At 31.7% G+C, this 20,465-nt stretch overlaps 1 protein-coding gene across 1 annotated transcript; it reads right to left on the minus strand.

Moving 5' to 3' along the window:
* Nucleotides 1–6: 6 nt before the first annotated feature.
* On the minus strand, nucleotides 7–12,096 carry LOC116778785 (voltage-dependent calcium channel subunit alpha-2/delta-3). Its single transcript, XM_032672808.2, has 19 exons — nucleotides 11,596–12,096; nucleotides 8,459–8,540; nucleotides 7,721–7,831; nucleotides 7,216–7,492; nucleotides 6,613–7,133; nucleotides 5,642–5,861; nucleotides 5,273–5,409; nucleotides 4,712–4,750; nucleotides 4,078–4,224; nucleotides 3,931–4,005; nucleotides 3,681–3,862; nucleotides 3,091–3,294; nucleotides 2,850–3,004; nucleotides 2,490–2,760; nucleotides 1,565–1,862; nucleotides 1,184–1,429; nucleotides 977–1,103; nucleotides 451–872; nucleotides 7–197 (listed from the first exon to the last, which is right to left on the minus strand). The coding sequence occupies exons 1-19, from the start codon at nucleotides 11,670–11,672 to the stop codon at nucleotides 90–92; spliced, it is 3,699 nt and encodes a 1,232-aa protein (XP_032528699.2). The 5' UTR covers nucleotides 11,673–12,096; the 3' UTR covers nucleotides 7–89.
* Nucleotides 12,097–20,465: the final 8,369 nt, after the last annotated feature.

Raw genomic sequence — 20,465 nt, forward strand, 5'->3', positions numbered from 1 at the left:
AACACATCAAGAATAAATAATTTTTATTGTGAAAATACAAAGTAAGGTAAAAATCTATAGGACGCTACAAAATTTACATTTTAAAAACATCACGAAAAAAATCTTTGAAAATAAACACTTAATAAAACTGTGCACATTAACGTGACGGTATTTGCCCTTGTGTGACTTCCAATACCGCATTCGTTTATGTCCGCTTCCTGTAAACAATTAAATTAACTTTAAGATACCTTAGTCATTTCTCTAGTATGTAAATTTTAAATAGCAACTAACAGTAAACAAAGAAAAGTATACTATAACTCATCTCTTTTATTACTGTTTTGTTTTTTTTTTTTTTGTATAACGGTAATAGACTTGAATTTATTTAATACAAAATAACAATGCACAACGTTGCTAGTGAACATTTACTTGAAGATTAATAACCTTCACGTAATATTTCCGTAACAGAATTACCTTATCGTGGTACGTAAAACACCCCTGTAGACGACGTCGAGTTAATCTCCCTAAATCCAGCTTATGACACGGCTCGCGACTCGTTGTGGAATCCGCTGTCGGTTCTGGCTTCGTGTCCATTGGTTTCACGCAATTATCCTTGTATTCCCAAGGTCCCGCTTGCACCACCACTAGTAACATATTAGTTTTCGTAACCAATGATGCCCAATAAGGCGGATGGCAATCACCGTGCTCCTCCTCTGATACCACTTGATAAAGACCCATATTGCCTAAGAAGTAGGACTGGTTCAATATATACAGGGTGATGCGATGATCGCAAGAGAATAGCTTCTCTTTGTCTTTCGTAGTATCCTTTGGTGGAGGTTCAGTGCTAGTTGTTGGGTCTGTATATGGATTCGACTCTGAGGTAGTGTAGTCATCAACTTCAACAAAAAAATATTTTTATTTGGTTACTTCTCGTTAATATAAATATAAGTTAAAATGCTAATACGTCAAATAAGTTTGAACAGTCGGACGTCACACTTACCATAACTGTCATAAGTATCTATAACAGTGGCTGAATATGCATATTCACTGAAGTTAAAAATGTTAAACATCATTATGAGGCCTTCCATTACTAACCACTTCATAAAAGTAGTCACTATGCTAAAAGGCTGAAAGAACCAGAATGTAATGTATGAAAAATATTTTTAACATAACATATATATATTTACTTTGTTATAAGATGCTGTACCGTATTCAATGATAGGGCGCAATTAGGTTCCTTGATCATAGACAATGGACATAACGCTTGGTAGTTGAAGACTTCAACATGGTCGAATATCTTGTTATCTATGAACTTTTGCATAACCTCCTTTTGAATAGCTCCGAAAAAGTCTCCAACTTTTGCCTGTTTTTGTTTCTGATGTTCCATTGTAACGACTATGTAACCTGAACTGTCTATCACGTAGCAGTCGTATCCATCGCCACATGTTATTTCCTAAAACAATAAAACCATATAATATTGATGAAGACTAACCCAAATTAAACTTTGGCATTAAAAAAGCTGTACTACTATGACAGGAAATTATTTATATACAATTTATGTAGCGTCGGAACTAATGACATCAAATACCTGACTGGATCTTGTAATATTTTTAAAGACATCAAATAAACTGGAATATAAAAACTGGAATCCAACGACCGCGGCCGGAGTTTCAGAGTTGCCATCTTTATAAAATATGGCGTAGCTGGCCGTTACGGTGATGTCACCGTCACTGTTCTCAATCGTCTCCGGCCTGTTGTTTATAGTGTCATCGAGTATCAACAGGTCTGTGGCTATAACCAGCGACTCCTTATCGATCATGTGCTGCAAAACAGCAGCTTTGTACCAGGTTTCCTCTATGGCGTTATAGTAATCATCCCCGAAGACGCTACAAGTAAAAAAGCAGTCTTAAGATTATACCTGACGTTATTTTTTACATTTTCCACGCTTCGATATTATCACATTATCGTAAATCGTCCGTAACATTTCGTTAAAATCGTCGAGTTCGCGGAGCTTTTAATTAAAATGTTGAGTTTAATTAAATCGCGACGTAATTAGTACGAGAACATTACCATACCTATTTTTGATGGAGGAAAGAAATGGACTTTTATAATGGAAGTAAAAGTTATATATTCTTACAGTTACACATTACTTTAGCCTTTCCCTTGCTTATATAAGAAACCGTTTTCTTGTAATGTTTCACCTTTTGGTTCAAATTAAGTTTTGTAAACAACAGAAATTAAAAAATTTGCACGAAATCGTGCAAGAAATTATTTTTTTTATTTAAATCGCATTCAATGTCTAATCATGATGAAATTCTATCCGTAAAATGTCCAATTCCAATATGACTTATATTTCTACTTTTAAATTTTCTAGATTGTATATCAAATTTATTAACATTTGTATTTACTGTGAACACAGTAATTTAAGGACAATTGGAAGTCTCGTAATTTAGTTACGGTATTTGATTTAAAAGGAAAGATTTTTAAATTTGTATTTTCAAATAAATACTAACTTGTCTTGGTATTTTTTTGCTCTATTGCCAAATTCATCGACCCATTCGTTTTTATGATCTTCGAACACATAGTGCCAGCGGGTCAGGCCGCTGGATGTGGCAATAAAACGGACGCTAACATTGTACTTCTGAGCCAAGTCTCGTTCCTCTTGAGTGGCGTCCCAACTTCTAAAGTATGGAGTCGATAGTTTAGCATCAAACACTAATTGTTTGACTAAATCTTCGTTGCAATAGTAATCATCCTTACCTAATGGTGTAGTCCCGCAATGTGCTAAGGACAGAAGTACGTTAAAATTAGTAATCGAATATGAGACTACATTAGACAACTACATTACTATTAAATTTTTTTGTCTCACGTACTTTCGTAATTAAATGGAAGACTTTGTGTTTCTTCGTCATATTGCTTTTTAGTGATATCTATTTCATTCTTTGATAAATTTACAAGAAACTTGAAGATTTCTTCCTCCGCGTTATCCGATTCATGTCCTTCTAAGTAATGATATTTACAATAAACCCTGAAAAATATGTAAGTTTTACATTAAAATTAAGCAAATTCTAGGGTATCCACTAATGACCAATCAAATATTATAAGGCAACCAACCAATCAGGGTGAACCCTGTAATTGAAATTGAAATAAGTCGTGACATTGACCCCGAGAAGCTCTTGACCTTGCTTAGCCTCCAAAGGATTGTCTTTCAGCATGAGTTCCGTATCGCCATAGCCCATGGGTAATGAAATTCCCATAGCAAACGGCGTGCCCTCTAATTTATTGAAGAAATAGTCGTGTTTTACTCGAGCTATTCTCCTGAGAATACAAATTATAAATAAATAAGATAAAAACACTGTCTAAACATCTGCTTGTGCTGTCTGAATGTCGGCATTACATTCCCCGTAGTGTATAATTGTGGCGAATTTCTAGGTATAATTCAAATATACTTTTGTTTACATTGATTATACAGTCATAATAAATCTTGTTTCTGGCTTTATCATTGTAATTCCACAAACAATTCAGAGAAGTGCTCCTCGGAAAATAATAGCTTTATTTGTCCTCAAAAAATAGTGCTGGGAGACTGAATTGAGAATTGTTTTATCAAGTGTAATTTAAAATACTGTTTGTGGGCATTTGTTTTGGAATTTTAATTGTTTTTTTTTTTTAAGAATGTTCATTCTGATAAATTGACATGATAATACCTCATATTATCGTAATGAAAAAGTACTTCGACATTTGTCATACTGCCGTCAGTTCCATTGACCAAGTTCTTTCTAAGATTTTTAATTTTCTCTCCCAACTCTCTCGGACCTTTCCCGTCGTCGACCTGTTCCACTTCGACGAAATCTACGCTATTATAGTTCTCTTGGAGTTCATCGTTTATCTAAAAATATATCCTTAATTATGTTTTAATTTGTGTATCAAACAAATCAGACATTTTCAAATACATACCGTTGCTATGAGCGATGGATGTAGCAGCAGGTAGCCGTTATTGCTCACGATAAATGAATAGCCATTAACACCTAACTGAAATACAGAACATTTCTCATTAAGCAGAAAGATCGACTAATGTATACTCTATGTTCAAATTATACAAACTTGATGTGGCTGAGCTAGTTTTGCTATACTATCAATGGGAACGTCCGTGCCGGCAACTCCAAGTAGTCTAGCGTTGTTGTATAATTTATTATTCCTATAGTCGAAGGCTGGTATGGCAACAGATGCTACCAATTTATCTTCGTCGGGCTGTGAACGAAAATTCAAATATTACAAAGCTTATTTAATTTATCAGTACGCATATTCAGAAAACGGTCTATAAGTGTAATCAAAGTTCTGTCGGGTAGTTTTCAAATTAAGTTAAATAACTTCAACACATTTACACATTTACACACAAAGAAAATTCAAATAATAAAAAAAAAACAAAAATAGTACTATTTCAACTTTTCTTCCCTTTAGAATATGAACATTTCATATTCTTTTCATTTCACATAAGAATAGAAAAAACCGGAGACACATTCTCGCTTCAAAGGTGTATTTCAAAAGACTTTGGACGCTTCATGTGAGCTTATAAGGGGCTCTTGAGTCTTTCATTCGTAAGTACAGTTATAGCATTAAATAAAATAATTGGTTTAGTTTTAGTTAAGAAGGATTTAATTTTGTAGTTTTATTTTATATGCAAAATAGTATTTCAGGTATTATAACTGTTTTAAAATGATTTAATTCATATGCTTACCTTCTTGACGTCTCCACTCACGTCCCATTTCACAGTCCTCTGGTGGCATGAAAATACATATATCACTTTGATGTTAAAAATTTTAAACAAAATTAAGTTATTTATGATTAAGGGATGAACAGAAATGTATTATAGTAATATTTTTTTTTTCCTCAAAGATTACCTGTCATCTGATAGCTAGCGAATATACAACAGAAATTTATTTTGGAATACAGTTATTTATCTATCAGATATCGTGTTGAACAACCTTATCAGATAAACAAGCAGCCCCTTATTTATTCAAACATTCCATCTCTAATGGCTCCATTATGCAAGTAAGAGACAATGTAACAAATATTTTGTGTTCCATATTTGAAATTGTATTGTATACACATTTACAGAAACATTAGGTTAATAAAATAGATAATTATTAATTATAAAAAGCAAAACTAAAGTAATGTTTTATGTATATTATGAAGATGTTGCTTTATTTCATTTCTTGCCAGTACTTTAGTCTCAACACATTGTTTGAGACAGCTGCTCGCAGTTGGTCGTAAACGGATATATTTAAAGGTACCGTACCGTGTAATCGATATCAGCGTGAGTCCAGGTGGGAGGAGGATCTTCCCCGGCCAAAATCATGGGGCGAGCGATCACGTTGATGTACTTCAACACCTGCTGCTGCACCTCCTCCACAGAGTGAATGTGCACAAAGTAACCTAGATATACGATTATTATATGATTTAAAAAATATTTTCTAAAATATTTAATCAGAACATTATAAACATTAAATCAAACACAATATCGTTTTTGTTATATTGTTTTGATATTGAATTCATCGTTAAAAACAATTGCGGACCTATAAGTATAATATTGTATGAAAATAAAGATTGTCAAAATAAATTTAAAATATATGTAAATAAAATAGATAATTGCATAATGCATACAAACCTCTGTTAAGGCAAGCCATCCACTTTATTTCCTGGACATTAGTGACCTCCTTACCAATGAGGTAAGTGAATACCCTCACCGGTATATATGTGTTGTTACCGACAGTTTCTCTGTTATATTCTTCAAAGACTTCCGTCAAATTTCCCGGCACGTAGTCCGTTATAAGCATCACCAATTGGTTACAACCCTGAGTGCTGCTCACGTTGCACTTTGTCCTCCTCTAAAACGTAACGAGTAAAAACTATACAGCACATTGTTCTATTTTTGAATATCTTTTCTCATATGAAAAAAGTGAAAGCTATGCATTTGGTATGAGACTTTATTACATGAGAGCAAAAAAATTCAGTACATCACAAAGCACTTGACCTAAAAACTAATAGGAAACAGCTTTAAAGTGCTTCTATTTTATCTCTATTTAGTGGTAATTATACTAGATAACTAAAGTTATCGTACTTGTAATATACTTATTAAAATTAAATGAACGGCCATTTTGCCAATTCTGTTACAGTTTACGTTAATTAGGCTGTTAACTAGAGCCTGATAAATCATTTTGATTAGCGTATTAAGGTCTTTTACGGCATATTTTTAACGACGCCTAACGAGAAAAGTTTTGCTTGTTTCGCCAAATGTGGCTTAATTTAAAAGACGGAGCGTTCCCTTTTACCGGCCACTGAATAAATTTTGTAAGATGAATGAAAATAAGTTCTCTTGAATTAAACGAGCTATTTTTACATCAACTTGAATAATCTCCTTAGTAAAGCCCGTGATTATATATAAATATCTATATGAAATTTATTTTATATAGACCTTAATTTTACAAATAGTAACGTTACTGAAAATATATGTTCTAAATCAGTAAGTGTATCTCTTCATAAATGGAACGAATCCCTCATTACAAATGTGTTAAGATATATATATTTTAATAATAATCATATTATATTCTAAGCCTAACCGCTCTTGGCTCAACTTACTTCTTTAAGTGTCGTAAAAGCGGCGATATAAGCCGTAGTTAGATTAGCATTTCCTTCCAAACCAACTTTATGTTTTCCATTTGCCTTCGGTTCCAGGGCGTTGATTATAGTATTTATATTCTCCGGTGTAGCCTGAACGAGGCCTTTAAAACATTTGACAGTTTCTTTGGTGGTCGCATTAAACGTGTATACATTTACGTAATCATTGTTAGACAGAGTCTTCAACAGTGAACTGAGAGTTATTCTTGCTACGTAATTTTTAAAACCCGTCATAGACCCAGACACATCGAACAAAATGATGACATCCTTTGAACACGTTGCTGCTTCGATGTACCAAGACTTGACCCTGCAATCATATGTGTCTATTTCGTTGATATTCCAGGGCATTCCGGGATAGAAGCGAAGTACGCCGTGCGCGCTCCCAAAGTATTGCCAAACCAATGATGGATCGGATTTGTAGTTATTTGTAAAAACTTCCGTCAGCTTCTCTGACCACAATATAGCAGCGAGTGCATCATCCTCTGCGAAAAATTTATAAGATATAATAAATTTGGCACCTGAAAGCTGATACGTATTTAATATTGACATTTATAGTAATGTTACCTTGATAAAATATATTTGTTGGAACATGGATACAGCTTATACTAGTATTGACGCTGATGTCATAAAAATGTGAATCCTTTTCCAAGGTGTTGCTAGTGTAATGTGTACTGTTCTTTGCGAATTTAGGCACATCGAACTTCCTCTCTAGTTTCGTACCATCCTCGTAGTAAAAATCGGAATACTTCGCTGAACAATATTCAAAATCCAAATTCTCTTTGTCTTTTATCATCGTGTAATTGAATTCCGACGCTAGGCGCTCCGCCGTCGCATGAATGCACTAAATTTCGACGTCCCAAAATGAAAAAGATTCAAGTAAGCTGTTATTTCTGAACACGTGACAATGTTAGGTTAGATATTACTGACATTATTATAACGCAGAATAACATATATTTATTAATACACAAACTGTTTATATATATATACATATATTATATTTTGTAGTTAATATAATTTGAAAATAGAATATATTACTTTAAATAAGTTTCGATGTAAATGACGATCATACCTTCACAGCATTAATTTTTCTTGTAAGCATCGTGCTTACAGATCGCAAAGAGGACTCCAAAATTTGTTTACCATCTTTTTTCTTCACACTGGCATTCATTTGCTTATATTTCTGTAAATTTTACATTAAATTCAACAGGTAATTTAAAGTGTAAACCTTTTTTTTGATTATTATTTATTATACAAGTGTGTTGGGTTATTTATTTTAAATGTTTTAGTTAATGAAAACGCAATCTAGTGATAAAAATGTGAACTTGAAAATGTTAGAGTGAAAATTCCACCCCACGACAATTTTCCCGTTGCTAAAAGTAGGTTTACTGATAAACATAATAATAACTCTGATAAAAGATATATATATATATATTTATATTGAATTATAATTCCTATATATGGTAAATATTTAATACATTTCGACCCTGATTTTGTAGTTATAAATCTTTCTTCTTATTTCTCTTGTTAAACCCTTTTGAATCTTCTAATAATTGTGGAATATAAATGTACATATTATAAATAATAGTATTTTATGGTCCCGAGGTATATGCATAATCAAATAAACTCTTTCAATTTCACCCTGCGCAACAATGAATCACTATTTTTATGAAGCGCCCAGCTGTAATATCACGTAACACGCTGATATAGTGTTGGTAAATGTTGTTTTTTAATTTGTTTCTGTATTTTCAAGTAATAGGTTGGTTGTTTAATTAAGTTATTATGAATAACTTAAGCGAGTTATACTTACAATTCTAATCTGGTCTGAGTTTGTCAATGATTCGCTTAGCCGCCACAGCTCGTCGCCCAACGTTCTTGCCCATTCTTTTACCCTAATTTAATTAATGTTTATAATTATTTAACTCTCACTCAAACTCTGTTACAAATTGTGTACTGAAATTATAAATAAAGTCAGTTCAATATATAAAATAAATAGCTTCTTGATATATATATAAATTGAAATAGATATATTTTTTGTAATTAGCCTTTCTACTTTATACCCTTGTCGTTTGTTGCCTAAAGTTATCTACGTATTGGTTGGCATTTAATAAAAAAATTTAAAGTTTTATATTTACCTTGAAGGCTATGGCTATATTTATCACGAAAGTTATGTATATGCATAAAAATAATAATAAGAATGCTTGAGAATTCTTATAACTTAAATCATCTGTATTCTCTTAACTCCCAATTATGTTCTCAAAAATGTACTTGTCAGTAAGCAAACGATTGTAACAGTTTTTGCAATTCGACAAACAAGTCAAGTTTTACGCTTAGCCTTCGCTTTCAGAGCTGTTCGCTTATTTTTCAGGTGAGTGATTCTTTAAACTGAACTACTATTCCTATAAATTTCAGTTATACGTAAGATCAGCAAAGAGATAGGAAATTAAAATTATAATACATTATGACATAACAAAATAAAGGTTTATTTAGAAATATTATTTTCAATACAACATTAGCAAATAAGAGTAAAACCTCTTCAAAATTACTCTCACCAAGTACAAATTAATACGATTCATTAAATACTTACCTGTCTATATATATCTGATATTAATGACATGCATTAACAATTTATATTTGGACGATTTGTCAAAAAATATTGGTTAGACTATTTCTTGTTGTTAAAAGCTTTATGTTAAACAATGGGCTTAGCAGTGAAAGTTTCATCTCATATAATAAATCCTTTGCAACTGCTACCTAGTTATTATAATTACTTTAGAGTATTTTCGCACCGCGCAAACTTTATTTGTCCATCTATCGCATGTCGCATTACGGTTGACCTTTGAGTAGGAGTACGGTGTACAACGATTGGCTGTCCAACATAGGCTAGCAAGGCGGTGCCAACTCTCTTCGGTTATTGTCCAAGTAATCATTTTATTTATTATGCATAATCTACTAATTTTTTTACAGAAAAAAAATATTCTTTCTGTTTTTGCTTCTTTCTATTATTTGTATGTTATTATTCTTACATGTTATGATTAAAGAAGTGATTATATTACAATAAACCAAATAATCACCCGTAATCTTTCAGTTGCATTTACAAGTAGGATTCGAGACTTAGGCCATTCATCTAAATAAATAATAAATATATTAAAAATATAAATTCTTTAGGAGACGAAATAACCATGCCATAACCAAGTCACATTGTATTTTTTCGTGTACCAATAAAGTTGTTTTAATTAAAGCTATAAATACGTTGTAACATTCGGCTGTCTGGAAATGAGATTTAAGATGCCGTTCCTTTTAATAATAAGGGATAACCTTTTAGTTTTTAACCTTCATTATAACTTCGTATAAAAAGTAATCACCTTTAGGCTTGTAACACTTCTATATTATATTATACTATATACTAACTCTCAACAATATTTTACATACAATAGTTTTAAAAAAAAATTAAGAATATAACTATTATATCTTATTAGTGCTTACAATGGAAAACAAATATTTGAAGTAGAATATTTCAACAAATTATTGGCCCTATGCTTATATGTTACGGTAATTTTTATATAACGTTGAAATAAACCCTTCCAAATATATATATTTTTACCTTTCTAAACTCCGAGTTCTCTAAAACTCCTAGTCTATTGATAACCCTCTTTTTTACTTAATAACATTACATAACTTGCCATCAAACACTCCCGAGTGAACTGGAAGTAATACATTTTCGATTTATAAACAAATAAATTAACGATTTCCGTTTACAGGCAATTTTAAAACGAAAACTTTATAACCTCAGAAGACGTATTCATAACTATGCAAATAATAAATTCCTTCTTTTCTATATCCTTTTTCATTCTGATCATCGGTTACAAATTCAGAAGAGACATAAAAAAAAATAATCAGCTTTTGGCACAGAACAGGTGATATAGATACTTTGTTCTTTTCTCAATAATTGCTTGAATCACTATCGGGCTCTATTAAAGTTAATTTTTGACAAAATGCTAATATTTTTGTCTGGTAACATAACATTCGGTCACAATGGTCTGTTTTGCTTTTATTGATGTGTTAGTACGAGTATGCGACTCACTTTTCTTCATATATTATTGATTAGTGACAACCCAACTCTATCTATTAGGTTTCGCTCCAGGAAGGAGTTATTCTCCTTCCTGTCAAACAAAGTTCAAATAATTTTTGGCATATTCATTATTATCAGTATATTATAACAATACCATATAACAAACGCTTGCTTCAATTTGTTCGCTATGGGATGTGTTTGTCATCACGATTGTTCCAATATTCTCTTTTTCTTTTAGTAATTTTTCTTGAATATCAACAAAATGTTCTAAATCTTATTCAATAACCACTAACTTTATTGAAAAATTTCTATTTTAAATAATTAAAATTAATACTACATGTTTTACTGATAATAGTCTACACAGGAATATCCCAATAAATTTAATAAAGACAATGCCTATATAGTTAAATTTAAAACAGCAACTTTCTAACTAGATTATGTTTTTGGTACCTGATTATATCTATTAGAAAAAAAAAACTGAGCCTTAAATTTTATTTTTGTAAACGCCATCTAGCGACACATATTTCAATTTTATTGATCTTTTTAAATTGATTGAACTTGCATATGCTGATATCACGAAGTTGTGATATTTTCAATTACCCCTGTTTAAATCTAGCGTTCCGCCAAATATGCTTAAATACTTCCCTTGCGGTTCACTATGAAATGCGAATTCAAATTTGGTCCATGTTTATTTCAGTAAGCGAGGGAATTCGTCCAAATAATATTCCATTCATAACCTTGTACTAATAAATTATTCCTATGTACACATAGATAATGACACAGATATTAAACTGACTATACATATAATCTCACTCTTTACTCTAAGGGATTTCAAAATCGTAAGAGGCAATATAAGGTAAGATATCATGTCATACGTATCAGGTCTCCAGGCGGGTGCTGGTTCTGGTAACAGCAGAAACACCAAAAACACAAGGAATTTACAACACTTCATTTTTGGCTCTGACTCAGTCTCACACGCACTTAACGTCGGATATACGAGCGGAGTAACAAATGTTATATTACTGAATAAGGCACATCGTTGCGTTATATATAACTTTTCTAACAACACACAACAATTAACAATTTATAATCTTTTGAAAACTTTTTTTTTTTACATAAATAGAACAATCACAACTATCAAAACGTGACAGTAAGCTTTCGTCGGTGCGAGATAACGTGCAAGGCCACTACGATAGGAAAGCATATACGATTCAACTTTAACGAACGATCTATAAATAATTTTTTTATTATAAAACCGATGTCGGTTAAGACGGAGGGAAGAGAATTCACTATTAAATCACAACGTTACGTTTTGTTTCTGTCGTGTACGAACTCGCGATGTCCCGCGTCAGGAGCCGGGAGAGCGCAGCACGCGCGACGTTTGTCGCGGCGGACGCACGTGCTGCGTCTATTCTGGGCGGCCGACGGCGGGCACAACATCGAACGTGCGCGAAGTGGGTCGCTCGAGCTACCCGTCTGCCACCAACCAGCCGTACCAAGAGATTTAAATACACAATACACGATTGATGCATTCAATACGTTTTCACGTAGCACTACAATCGTATACAGCGCTGCAAGTTGCAAGCGACATCCCTACGCTTCATCATAAGCGATCTCCAACAATGTTCACCTTATTAAACAAAAACAGTTTAAATAAAGTTTTAAAGCGACAGCGAACTTAATCAAGTTTCGGAGTAAGTTCATTATAATTTGAAATTTAATATTGAAATCGTGTTTTCGCTCGGTGTACAAAATTGCGAAGCTTAAACAGGCGGAAGGAAATTGCTACTTTGAAACGCGTAAATTATTCAACGAACGTTACTCCACCGCTAAAAAGATCGATATTTACATTATTCTATCTAATAAAGTCATAAATTACATTGCATATATTATAAAAGTGATTAAACTTTCTGCTAAGTATGAACATAACGTGTTTCTCATGTAAATATTTGACATGTAAATGAAAGACTTTCAGAATATTCCAATATATTTATGTTAAAATTTTGATTTCACTTCATAATTACGGTAGTAGAATAATTTAAGAAAATACGTAGACCACAAACATTGCTCTGGAACGATTACTTTCAATATACTTACGAGAGGTATAAATTTATTTGAAATTAGACATACGTATGTCAAAGCGAATGACGCTATAGATCTACTGTGGGTAGGTATGCTTTGAGCGAGGGGGTGTCAAGTAAAGGGGTTCCGCGTGCTATCCAATTTACCACACCTCAAAGTTAGGAGTGATTTCAACAAAAGGACCCATAAAAAACTTACAATGCCTTTGTATTATATGTTTTTTTACATATGACCTAATTTCATTTTGTATTATACTACTAGATAACTATGTCGGATTATTGGGCATAGAAAAAGTAATGGAGAAAGTATTTCAAATATGTCCATCCCTTATACCACAGCGGGCTGCTAATTATTTTTGCGCCATCAATCACCAAACAGATTGACAGAAACGATCCGCATACACAATAATATAGAAAGAGACATAAAAACTAATGAACCTTTGGTGAAAATTGGATTAACTACTCTTATATAAGGTAATTACTAGTTTATAAAGATAAAGACAAAGAAAAATATATAACAATATGAGAAATATTATATATTTGACTTGTCGTTAGTAAAACCTCTATATACGGATATTTGGTCAAAAAAAAAAGTCTAATCAAAAATCATTACATTAAAATTAAACAAAAGTTAGAGCCAGAATATCTGAATTATTATATTATCTTGTTCATAACGTAATATTCCGCGGAAAAAGGTTTTTTTTTGGTCTCGAAAATGCTTTTTATGGATCTGTTTTTCACAGAGCGCTATTGTTACGAGATATTTTGTATACGTGTGGTACAATTTTTATATTTTGTTAACATGAAATCTTCCAACAATGTAAATACATATATAAACTAATATATTTGTAATGGATAATGTTTGTAGCGTCGGGGAGGGTGTCGGCGCCGAGACGTCGGGTCACCGTCTTTATTGCACGAAACATTCTTACAAGTATCTCATAAAGTGATCGCTATTTACTCTATAGTCTATAAAGGTATCAGAGCGGCTCAATCACGAACTGAACGGATCAACATTAAATAGATAACTTATTTATTCAATAAGATACATTCAAATTGAGTTTGTTTAAGGATTTAACTTTGTATAAATATTTCAACCTAAGGTAAATACGCCTTTAAAATTAGATGAACACAATTTGTTTTGCTTACATATATATTTATGTATATGGTGACAGATAATTTTCTTGCATAACCTCAATTTTTTTTCTCCACTTAGCACATGTTGCATTACATTCAGCCTGAAAGTAGGGATAAAGTTAAATATGATCGCTGGAGTAGCCAAGACCATGTAATATTTTATTTACTATGTGTATTTGTACACTAAAAGGTACGTAAAATGAAATTAATATCTAGTAGAATATTATTACTATATATATATATATTTTTATTACCGTAAAATTAAAGATACGAATTTAATATCCTAAATTTTCCGAAATTTTCTAATTAAATGCCAGCGCTCCAGCGAATACTGCGTTTTAAAACGTTCACACAAATTATCATTGTTTCAACTTTTTCATGAATTAAAAAAAAAGAGGTTGATAATAATTAAACTTTTTCCATTTCAACACACTGAACCCTTCTAATATTTCACACTATACGTATAATATACAACCCTATATGTTATAATATACTGAAAACATACATCTCGTTTCAGATAACTTTTAAGATCTAAACTAAAAGGGTTCTTATTTTAGTATTTACAAGTTTTTATAACAGATAAATTCGAAAACCACATTTGGGATCGAGATAAAGGAGAAATCAATGAAAGATTTTAATCAGAACAGAAAGATTTTATCAGAATATATATCTAAGATATCATTAGAAAATACGGACTTACGACCCTGGTTTATTAATGAGCCTTAGGGTCGTAACAAACCAGGTCAAGATCGAATACAGACCCTATTCAATCAATACTCGGAAGTTGTGTTAGCATTCATCGGATTTAATTTACTTTATTAGAAAATCAGCTAAATGAAAACCTTTTTGTAAAGGTTTCTTATAGACCGTTTAATTTGAAAATTTATGGTAAAAATCATAAAAAGTAATGATGCCTCTCTGTCAAAGCGTGAGTTCTTGTAACCTTAATAGTGAGTGAGTTTTTGTAAAGGAGTGAATGAGTGAGTGAGTTCTTGTATACTCTAGAGGGTTTCAGAAGTGAAATAATCTCCTGAACTTTTTTATTTTATTGGCTTTGTTGAACTAAATTTATAATTCTGTAAAATCAAGTTGCAATTGCAAATAAAAATTACAAAGAGCAATTGAGAGGAAAGTGAAGTGAAGTGAGATTTTAAAACCTTTTCGATTAAGTAAGGTTGGTTCAAATGTTCTTAGAAACAAAAACAATAGCCGGTTCTTTATTTGAAAATTAATCTGACCTTCGTCAATTTCTCGTCTGATAAAAAAAAAGTATTGCTTATCTAATAACAATATTGTTTAAGCTCAATGTTAATGACGTAATTCAGATTATGAGAACTTATATTGCAATTTTACCTAATTTGAATAAAGGCAAATAAAATTCATATCGCTTCTACATTGTTAGCTAAGGGTTGACCGTTAATAATTTATAAGTTAATAAAATTAAAAGCAGTTATATTTTGTCTACTTTTTTATTATAAACATATTTATCACATACCATAAATTTTTATTTACTAAACAAATTACCGATGAGACAGCGTTACCTAAAATCATGCCAGTATTATAAATTTCCTGAATTGTAAGTCAATTCCAATGTGCAGAATTACCTCCCCTACCTCGTTTTCTGTTATTAGAAAAGCAATTACTGAAACGTCAAACCTGGCGCCGAATTTCATCAACAGAACGAGAGAACTATTTCTACTTAGAAAAAACTTAGTGAAAATGTTTGTTAATTACTATTGTAAACGTGAATAGGAATTTTGAAATCTTTGATATTTTTATAAATAGGTACATTTATTTAGAGACCACAATATCTGAATATCTGTGTGATTTAAGTAAATAGATAAAAAAAAATACCATGAGTAAAAATTAAAAGTGATGTAGTCACAAAATCTAAGATATCGTAAACGGGCGTCTGATATTTACATATATATAATAGTTTTTTCGGTTAATGTACACAGCACATTTAAAATCGACTTAAACAAAACTTATAAAGACGACTTAATCACCAAAAACAAGAACAATCGATTAATAACTTACAAGAGTATCTAGAATTGTAATATTTTCAATTAATATTCATGTACATTTGACATATTCTTTGAAATAGCAAAAATATAATTTCCTTCGAAAAAATAGTGAGCAACGGAAATAGTTACGGTAAGAAATCTTTAATATCGTAACACCACAGGCACTCAACTGTTATAATAAAATACCTTACCCTACTTCCCAACCGAAGGTAGCCAGCGTCAGTATCATTGACATAAAATATATAAGCCAGTGAGCTTAAATTCAATTTACGATGTATCTTTGATCTATCTGTATATTTTTTCTGGAAGCGACTTAATAAATAATTCAATAGGACACCACTCAGCTGAGCATATTTCAATTTCGTATATTGTTTTATTAAAAAAAATGGCTTATGATATTTTCTTATTTGAGACAATAATTTAAAATTAAGTACAACCGCATTAACTTAAAGAAAAATAAGTATGAAATAATAAAGGATTTTTTTTATGAGATTGATAATACAATAGTTTTGTACATATATATAAGAAACAGGGTCTAAATACATTTGATTACAGTCTTTTTTTGTTGTGCCTTTCTGAAAGGAGTCAATTTTAAAAGCAGTATGAGAATTATATTTCAATAAATCACTTGGCTTATAAAGTCACTACAGACGGATAGCCGAACAAAAATCAAAAACTGTTTCTAACCTACAAATTTTCTATAAAATAACCATAATAATATAATTGGTGTACAACCTATTGATATATTTGGTCATAGTAACATTTATTTGGTTTTGTCCTCAATCCATCCGTCCACTCACAGAATATCCACTTCATCCAACAGTACATGACAGTATTTAAGGTTACGTGTCAGTATTGCGAGATCGTCAGGGAAGGCTAAAATATATTCTGCGTATTTATTACTGAACTTGAACCGATATCCCTATTTCTTCTCGTTACTTCTTACTTTATCTATGAAGATATTAATTACAATATTAAATACTATTGGAGATAAGCAACAACCTTGAAATATGTAGTCCTAGATTGTAACTCAATGTTTTTGAAGGGCCTTCTGTAGTTATTATAGAAAACTTTAATTTTGAGTAATATGACGCGATCATATCACTAACTAATGTTGGAAAATTATACCCTCTTAATTCATGTTGTATCGATCCGAACGCGTTCGTCTGCTTGTCACTTTTCATTGCACCTTTTAAGCTCTCTTTTAAGTTTGTAGAACCTTGTTGGTTAAGGCTATCTGCCCAGTATCTTTTGGATCAGTAAATCGATCATTTCTGGGAATGAGGACAAAAATTGCTTTCCTGAAGAACTCCGGGATTTGCTTCCTTGACCAGAAATTCCGGTATATATTTATGAGATGTCTTCGAACCGATGAAATTTTTTTAAATACTACTTATTTCCTCTACCGTTGATGAAATGCCGTGGAAGTCGAAGCGTTCTTTCTTAAAAATGGTTTTCGAATATTCAAAAAAGTTTTCATCAAAATCTACTTCATGTTTTGCCCGGCCAAAATGAACGTCAATTTCTGTGATTTGAAACGATATCCATGAATCAATTTTAGAATTGATCTTAACGCCCTAGCTAGACGATAACTAAGATGACTGTCGCCTAGGGCTTTGGATTGCCACGTATTGACGTAGACTTCTCATAAATTCCCATTTCTTCCTCCTCATTTTTATCTTGAAAGAATTTTCTTTGGTTTTGCGAGCGTAATTTAAGTAGTCATAAAGTGTATTTTGAAAGTTTCTACTCGCGAGTTCAATTCCTGCTTCGAGCCCGGATGTTATAACAGGACCGCTAAATTATCGTCGTGAACTTGCCAAGTCAATATTTTTATGTTTGGAATGGTTAGAAGTATCCGGATGATAATGCACTCCTGGTGTTTCCAGTCAATGGTTCACATGAGGGTCAACTCTATCCGAAGTAAAATTTTAAGAACTCACCGACGATTGTCGTGCTTCAACACGTTATGTGTTTTTAGATATTTAATATACCAGGCTCGTCTCTTGTAATTTTTCCCATACGTAGGGCATTTCAAATCCATTCCATTTTCGCCATTTAAATCGACTGGTGGACAGATCTTTCGCCCCTCCTCTCGGACCGGGGGTATTTTTCTTTGTTGGACTATCAGTGCAACAAATACCAAGCTGGGCTTGCTAGGCCGTTGCCGTCGTCTGAATTTCCAGCAATCTTCTTTATTTCCAGCGTCAACCTCGGCAGTCATTTTAAATGAAACCAAAACCTCTCAGTTTACTACGTACCTTGTTCGGTTTGATGTGTTGGATTACAGAAAGAAAAAATATTAGAAAGTAGTATAACTCCTGAGCGTTAATTTATCAGTCGTCTAAAATGTACATTATAATTTCATTCGACATTTCTACAATATTGCCTCGATTAACTTTATGTATTACGGCGAGAATCATAATTAAAGTGTGTAATATTTCAGTAACAAATTTAGCAATGTTTTAAGTGTGTATTGCTTCTTTCTTCTGAAATCTCTATCAGCTATCTTCTATGAATGAATGTGTGTATGTAACTCAAAATTAAAATAAAAATAAAAACTATACGTAACAAATGTGTTCTACAGTAAAAGTTATACATTCTAACGTGGTATTTTAAATTAAAATTACAGCAGTACAGTATCATAGATTACAAATTACCATTTGACGATAATGAATTAAAACATCTCACCTATTTGCTCGGCTGGATGAGACTAAGAAGTTCAATACATACAACATAGTTTTAGAATTTTTTTTATTATAACACAATACGAAAGAACTATTTTACAATATACCTTATTGAAAATATGGTAAAATTTTACTTAATTATGTTTATTCCATAAAATATAATTAGTATTATTAATGTTTAAGCCGTGTCGTAAAACATTAAGGCTGTGCAACATCAAGACCTGTAGAAGTATTTAATCTTTAAAACTATCCGTGCTATATATATATAACCTAAAAAATGTATGCTCTACCCAAGAATTTAATGGTCATAATTTACAAATTGTTTAAAGCTTGGAAGAGATATTTGGGATTCTCATCTTATCTATGCATTAACATTAACAACTATAAAAGTACTAAGAACCTAGTTGTAAGGAAACTGAATTATTTTTTTTGTCTGTATTAATTAGTCTTCTAACAACCACATAGAATCAACTAGTACTGTTAGCTACTTTAAACGCTTGTTGCTAAAATAAAGCGTCTAAAACACTTTAAACTAACAGGCTATTGAAATTCTTAAAAAAATCCTCAAAACTTTTTTTGAGTTCATTTTGACGTAACCTTATAATTGCTGACCAATTACACAGCGCCTGCATAAAAATCTGTTGCAATTTCAGCCCCTGTTATAGTAAACGATCTGTCACTAAAACAACATTATTACATCTTTTAACTTAATAATATCTCTTCCTGCTTTAACATTCTTTTATTTATTAACAATGACTTAAAAAATCTAATTTTTCATCGTTTACAAACTTATTTCATAGCTGATATACGAATTCACAAGTAGAGCACTCAGTGTAATATATCTATTTTACAATTAGCCGACAACAGAAACAAATACTTTTTTCATCCTAAAGTATTGAAACCGCTAACAATAATGTATCATTAATAATATGACATACCATTTTTTTTTTTTATAATATATAAAATAGTATAAACCTATTCAATCTCTTTTTTAAGTCAGTATTTTCATAAAAAATGCTATTAATCCAAAAAAAAATGGCGCAACTTTCAATAAAAGAAAAAATAAGTACATTTAATAGACTGATCGATTAATAATATAAAACTAATATTTTTATTTAGCTCGTGTTTATTCGCTGTAAGTTTTGTTTTCATGATAACAATTATTGCAAAAGTACATTAAATATATCATTAATAATCCAAAAAAATATATCTTTTTTTTCTATGTTTGAACTACGAAACAATATCTTCTAAATCATTACTCCGTCTTCCATATGATATAACACAGTAAACGTAGAAAGAAAATTAGTTATGATATGAAATAAATATTGTAAAGTGACTTCCTGAAACTATTATATCGGAATATACGAATCCGATAACTGAAATTAAAATACAGAAATAAAGACGAAACTTCTCAGCACGGATTCGCCGTGAGGTTGCTGGGTCCATGGATTTGCAGGGAAAGGAGCTTTAACAGTGCCTGGGATTTGCAAAAGGTGTAGGTTTAAGAAGCTCCTATCTAACGCACGTTAATGCTCTCCTCCACCGTCCAAACTCCTCTCTCTACGTAACCAAATTTATAACGAACCTACTAGGGCTGCCTTCGAAGTACGTTCTAATAATATATTGATGTTAGTTCTGGAAAGGCCCAAGTCTTTTAGTAGGTTATAGAAAAATTTTGCTGTTAAACCTCCCGCCCCTTCTTCCACCGCGTACAAACTCACGACGAACCTAATCTTAGTGAGTTCGTTAGGGAACTCGTAATTCTCATTGACCTTGATAGTTGATCTTAGTTTTTGGGGATGTCGGTTTATCAAAG

Source organism: Danaus plexippus, chromosome 6 (assembly GCF_018135715.1).
Source record: "Danaus plexippus chromosome 6, MEX_DaPlex, whole genome shotgun sequence".
Lineage (NCBI taxonomy): Eukaryota > Metazoa > Arthropoda > Insecta > Lepidoptera > Nymphalidae > Danaus > Danaus plexippus.

Bases quoted from the DNA above. Each gene is read 5' to 3' on its own strand.
- LOC116778785 (XM_032672808.2), bottom strand. From the start codon at position 11,672: ATGAAGTGTTGTAAATTCCTTGTGTTTTTGGTGTTTCTGCTGTTACCA. The intron at 4,225-4,711 runs GTAAGCATATGA...TTTCGTTCACAG, and splicing joins TGAGTGGAGACGTCAAGAAG to CCCGACGAAGATAAATTGGT. The intron at 3,863-3,930 runs GTATGTATTTGA...ATATATTTTTAG, and splicing joins ATCCATCGCTCATAGCAACG to ATAAACGATGAACTCCAAGA.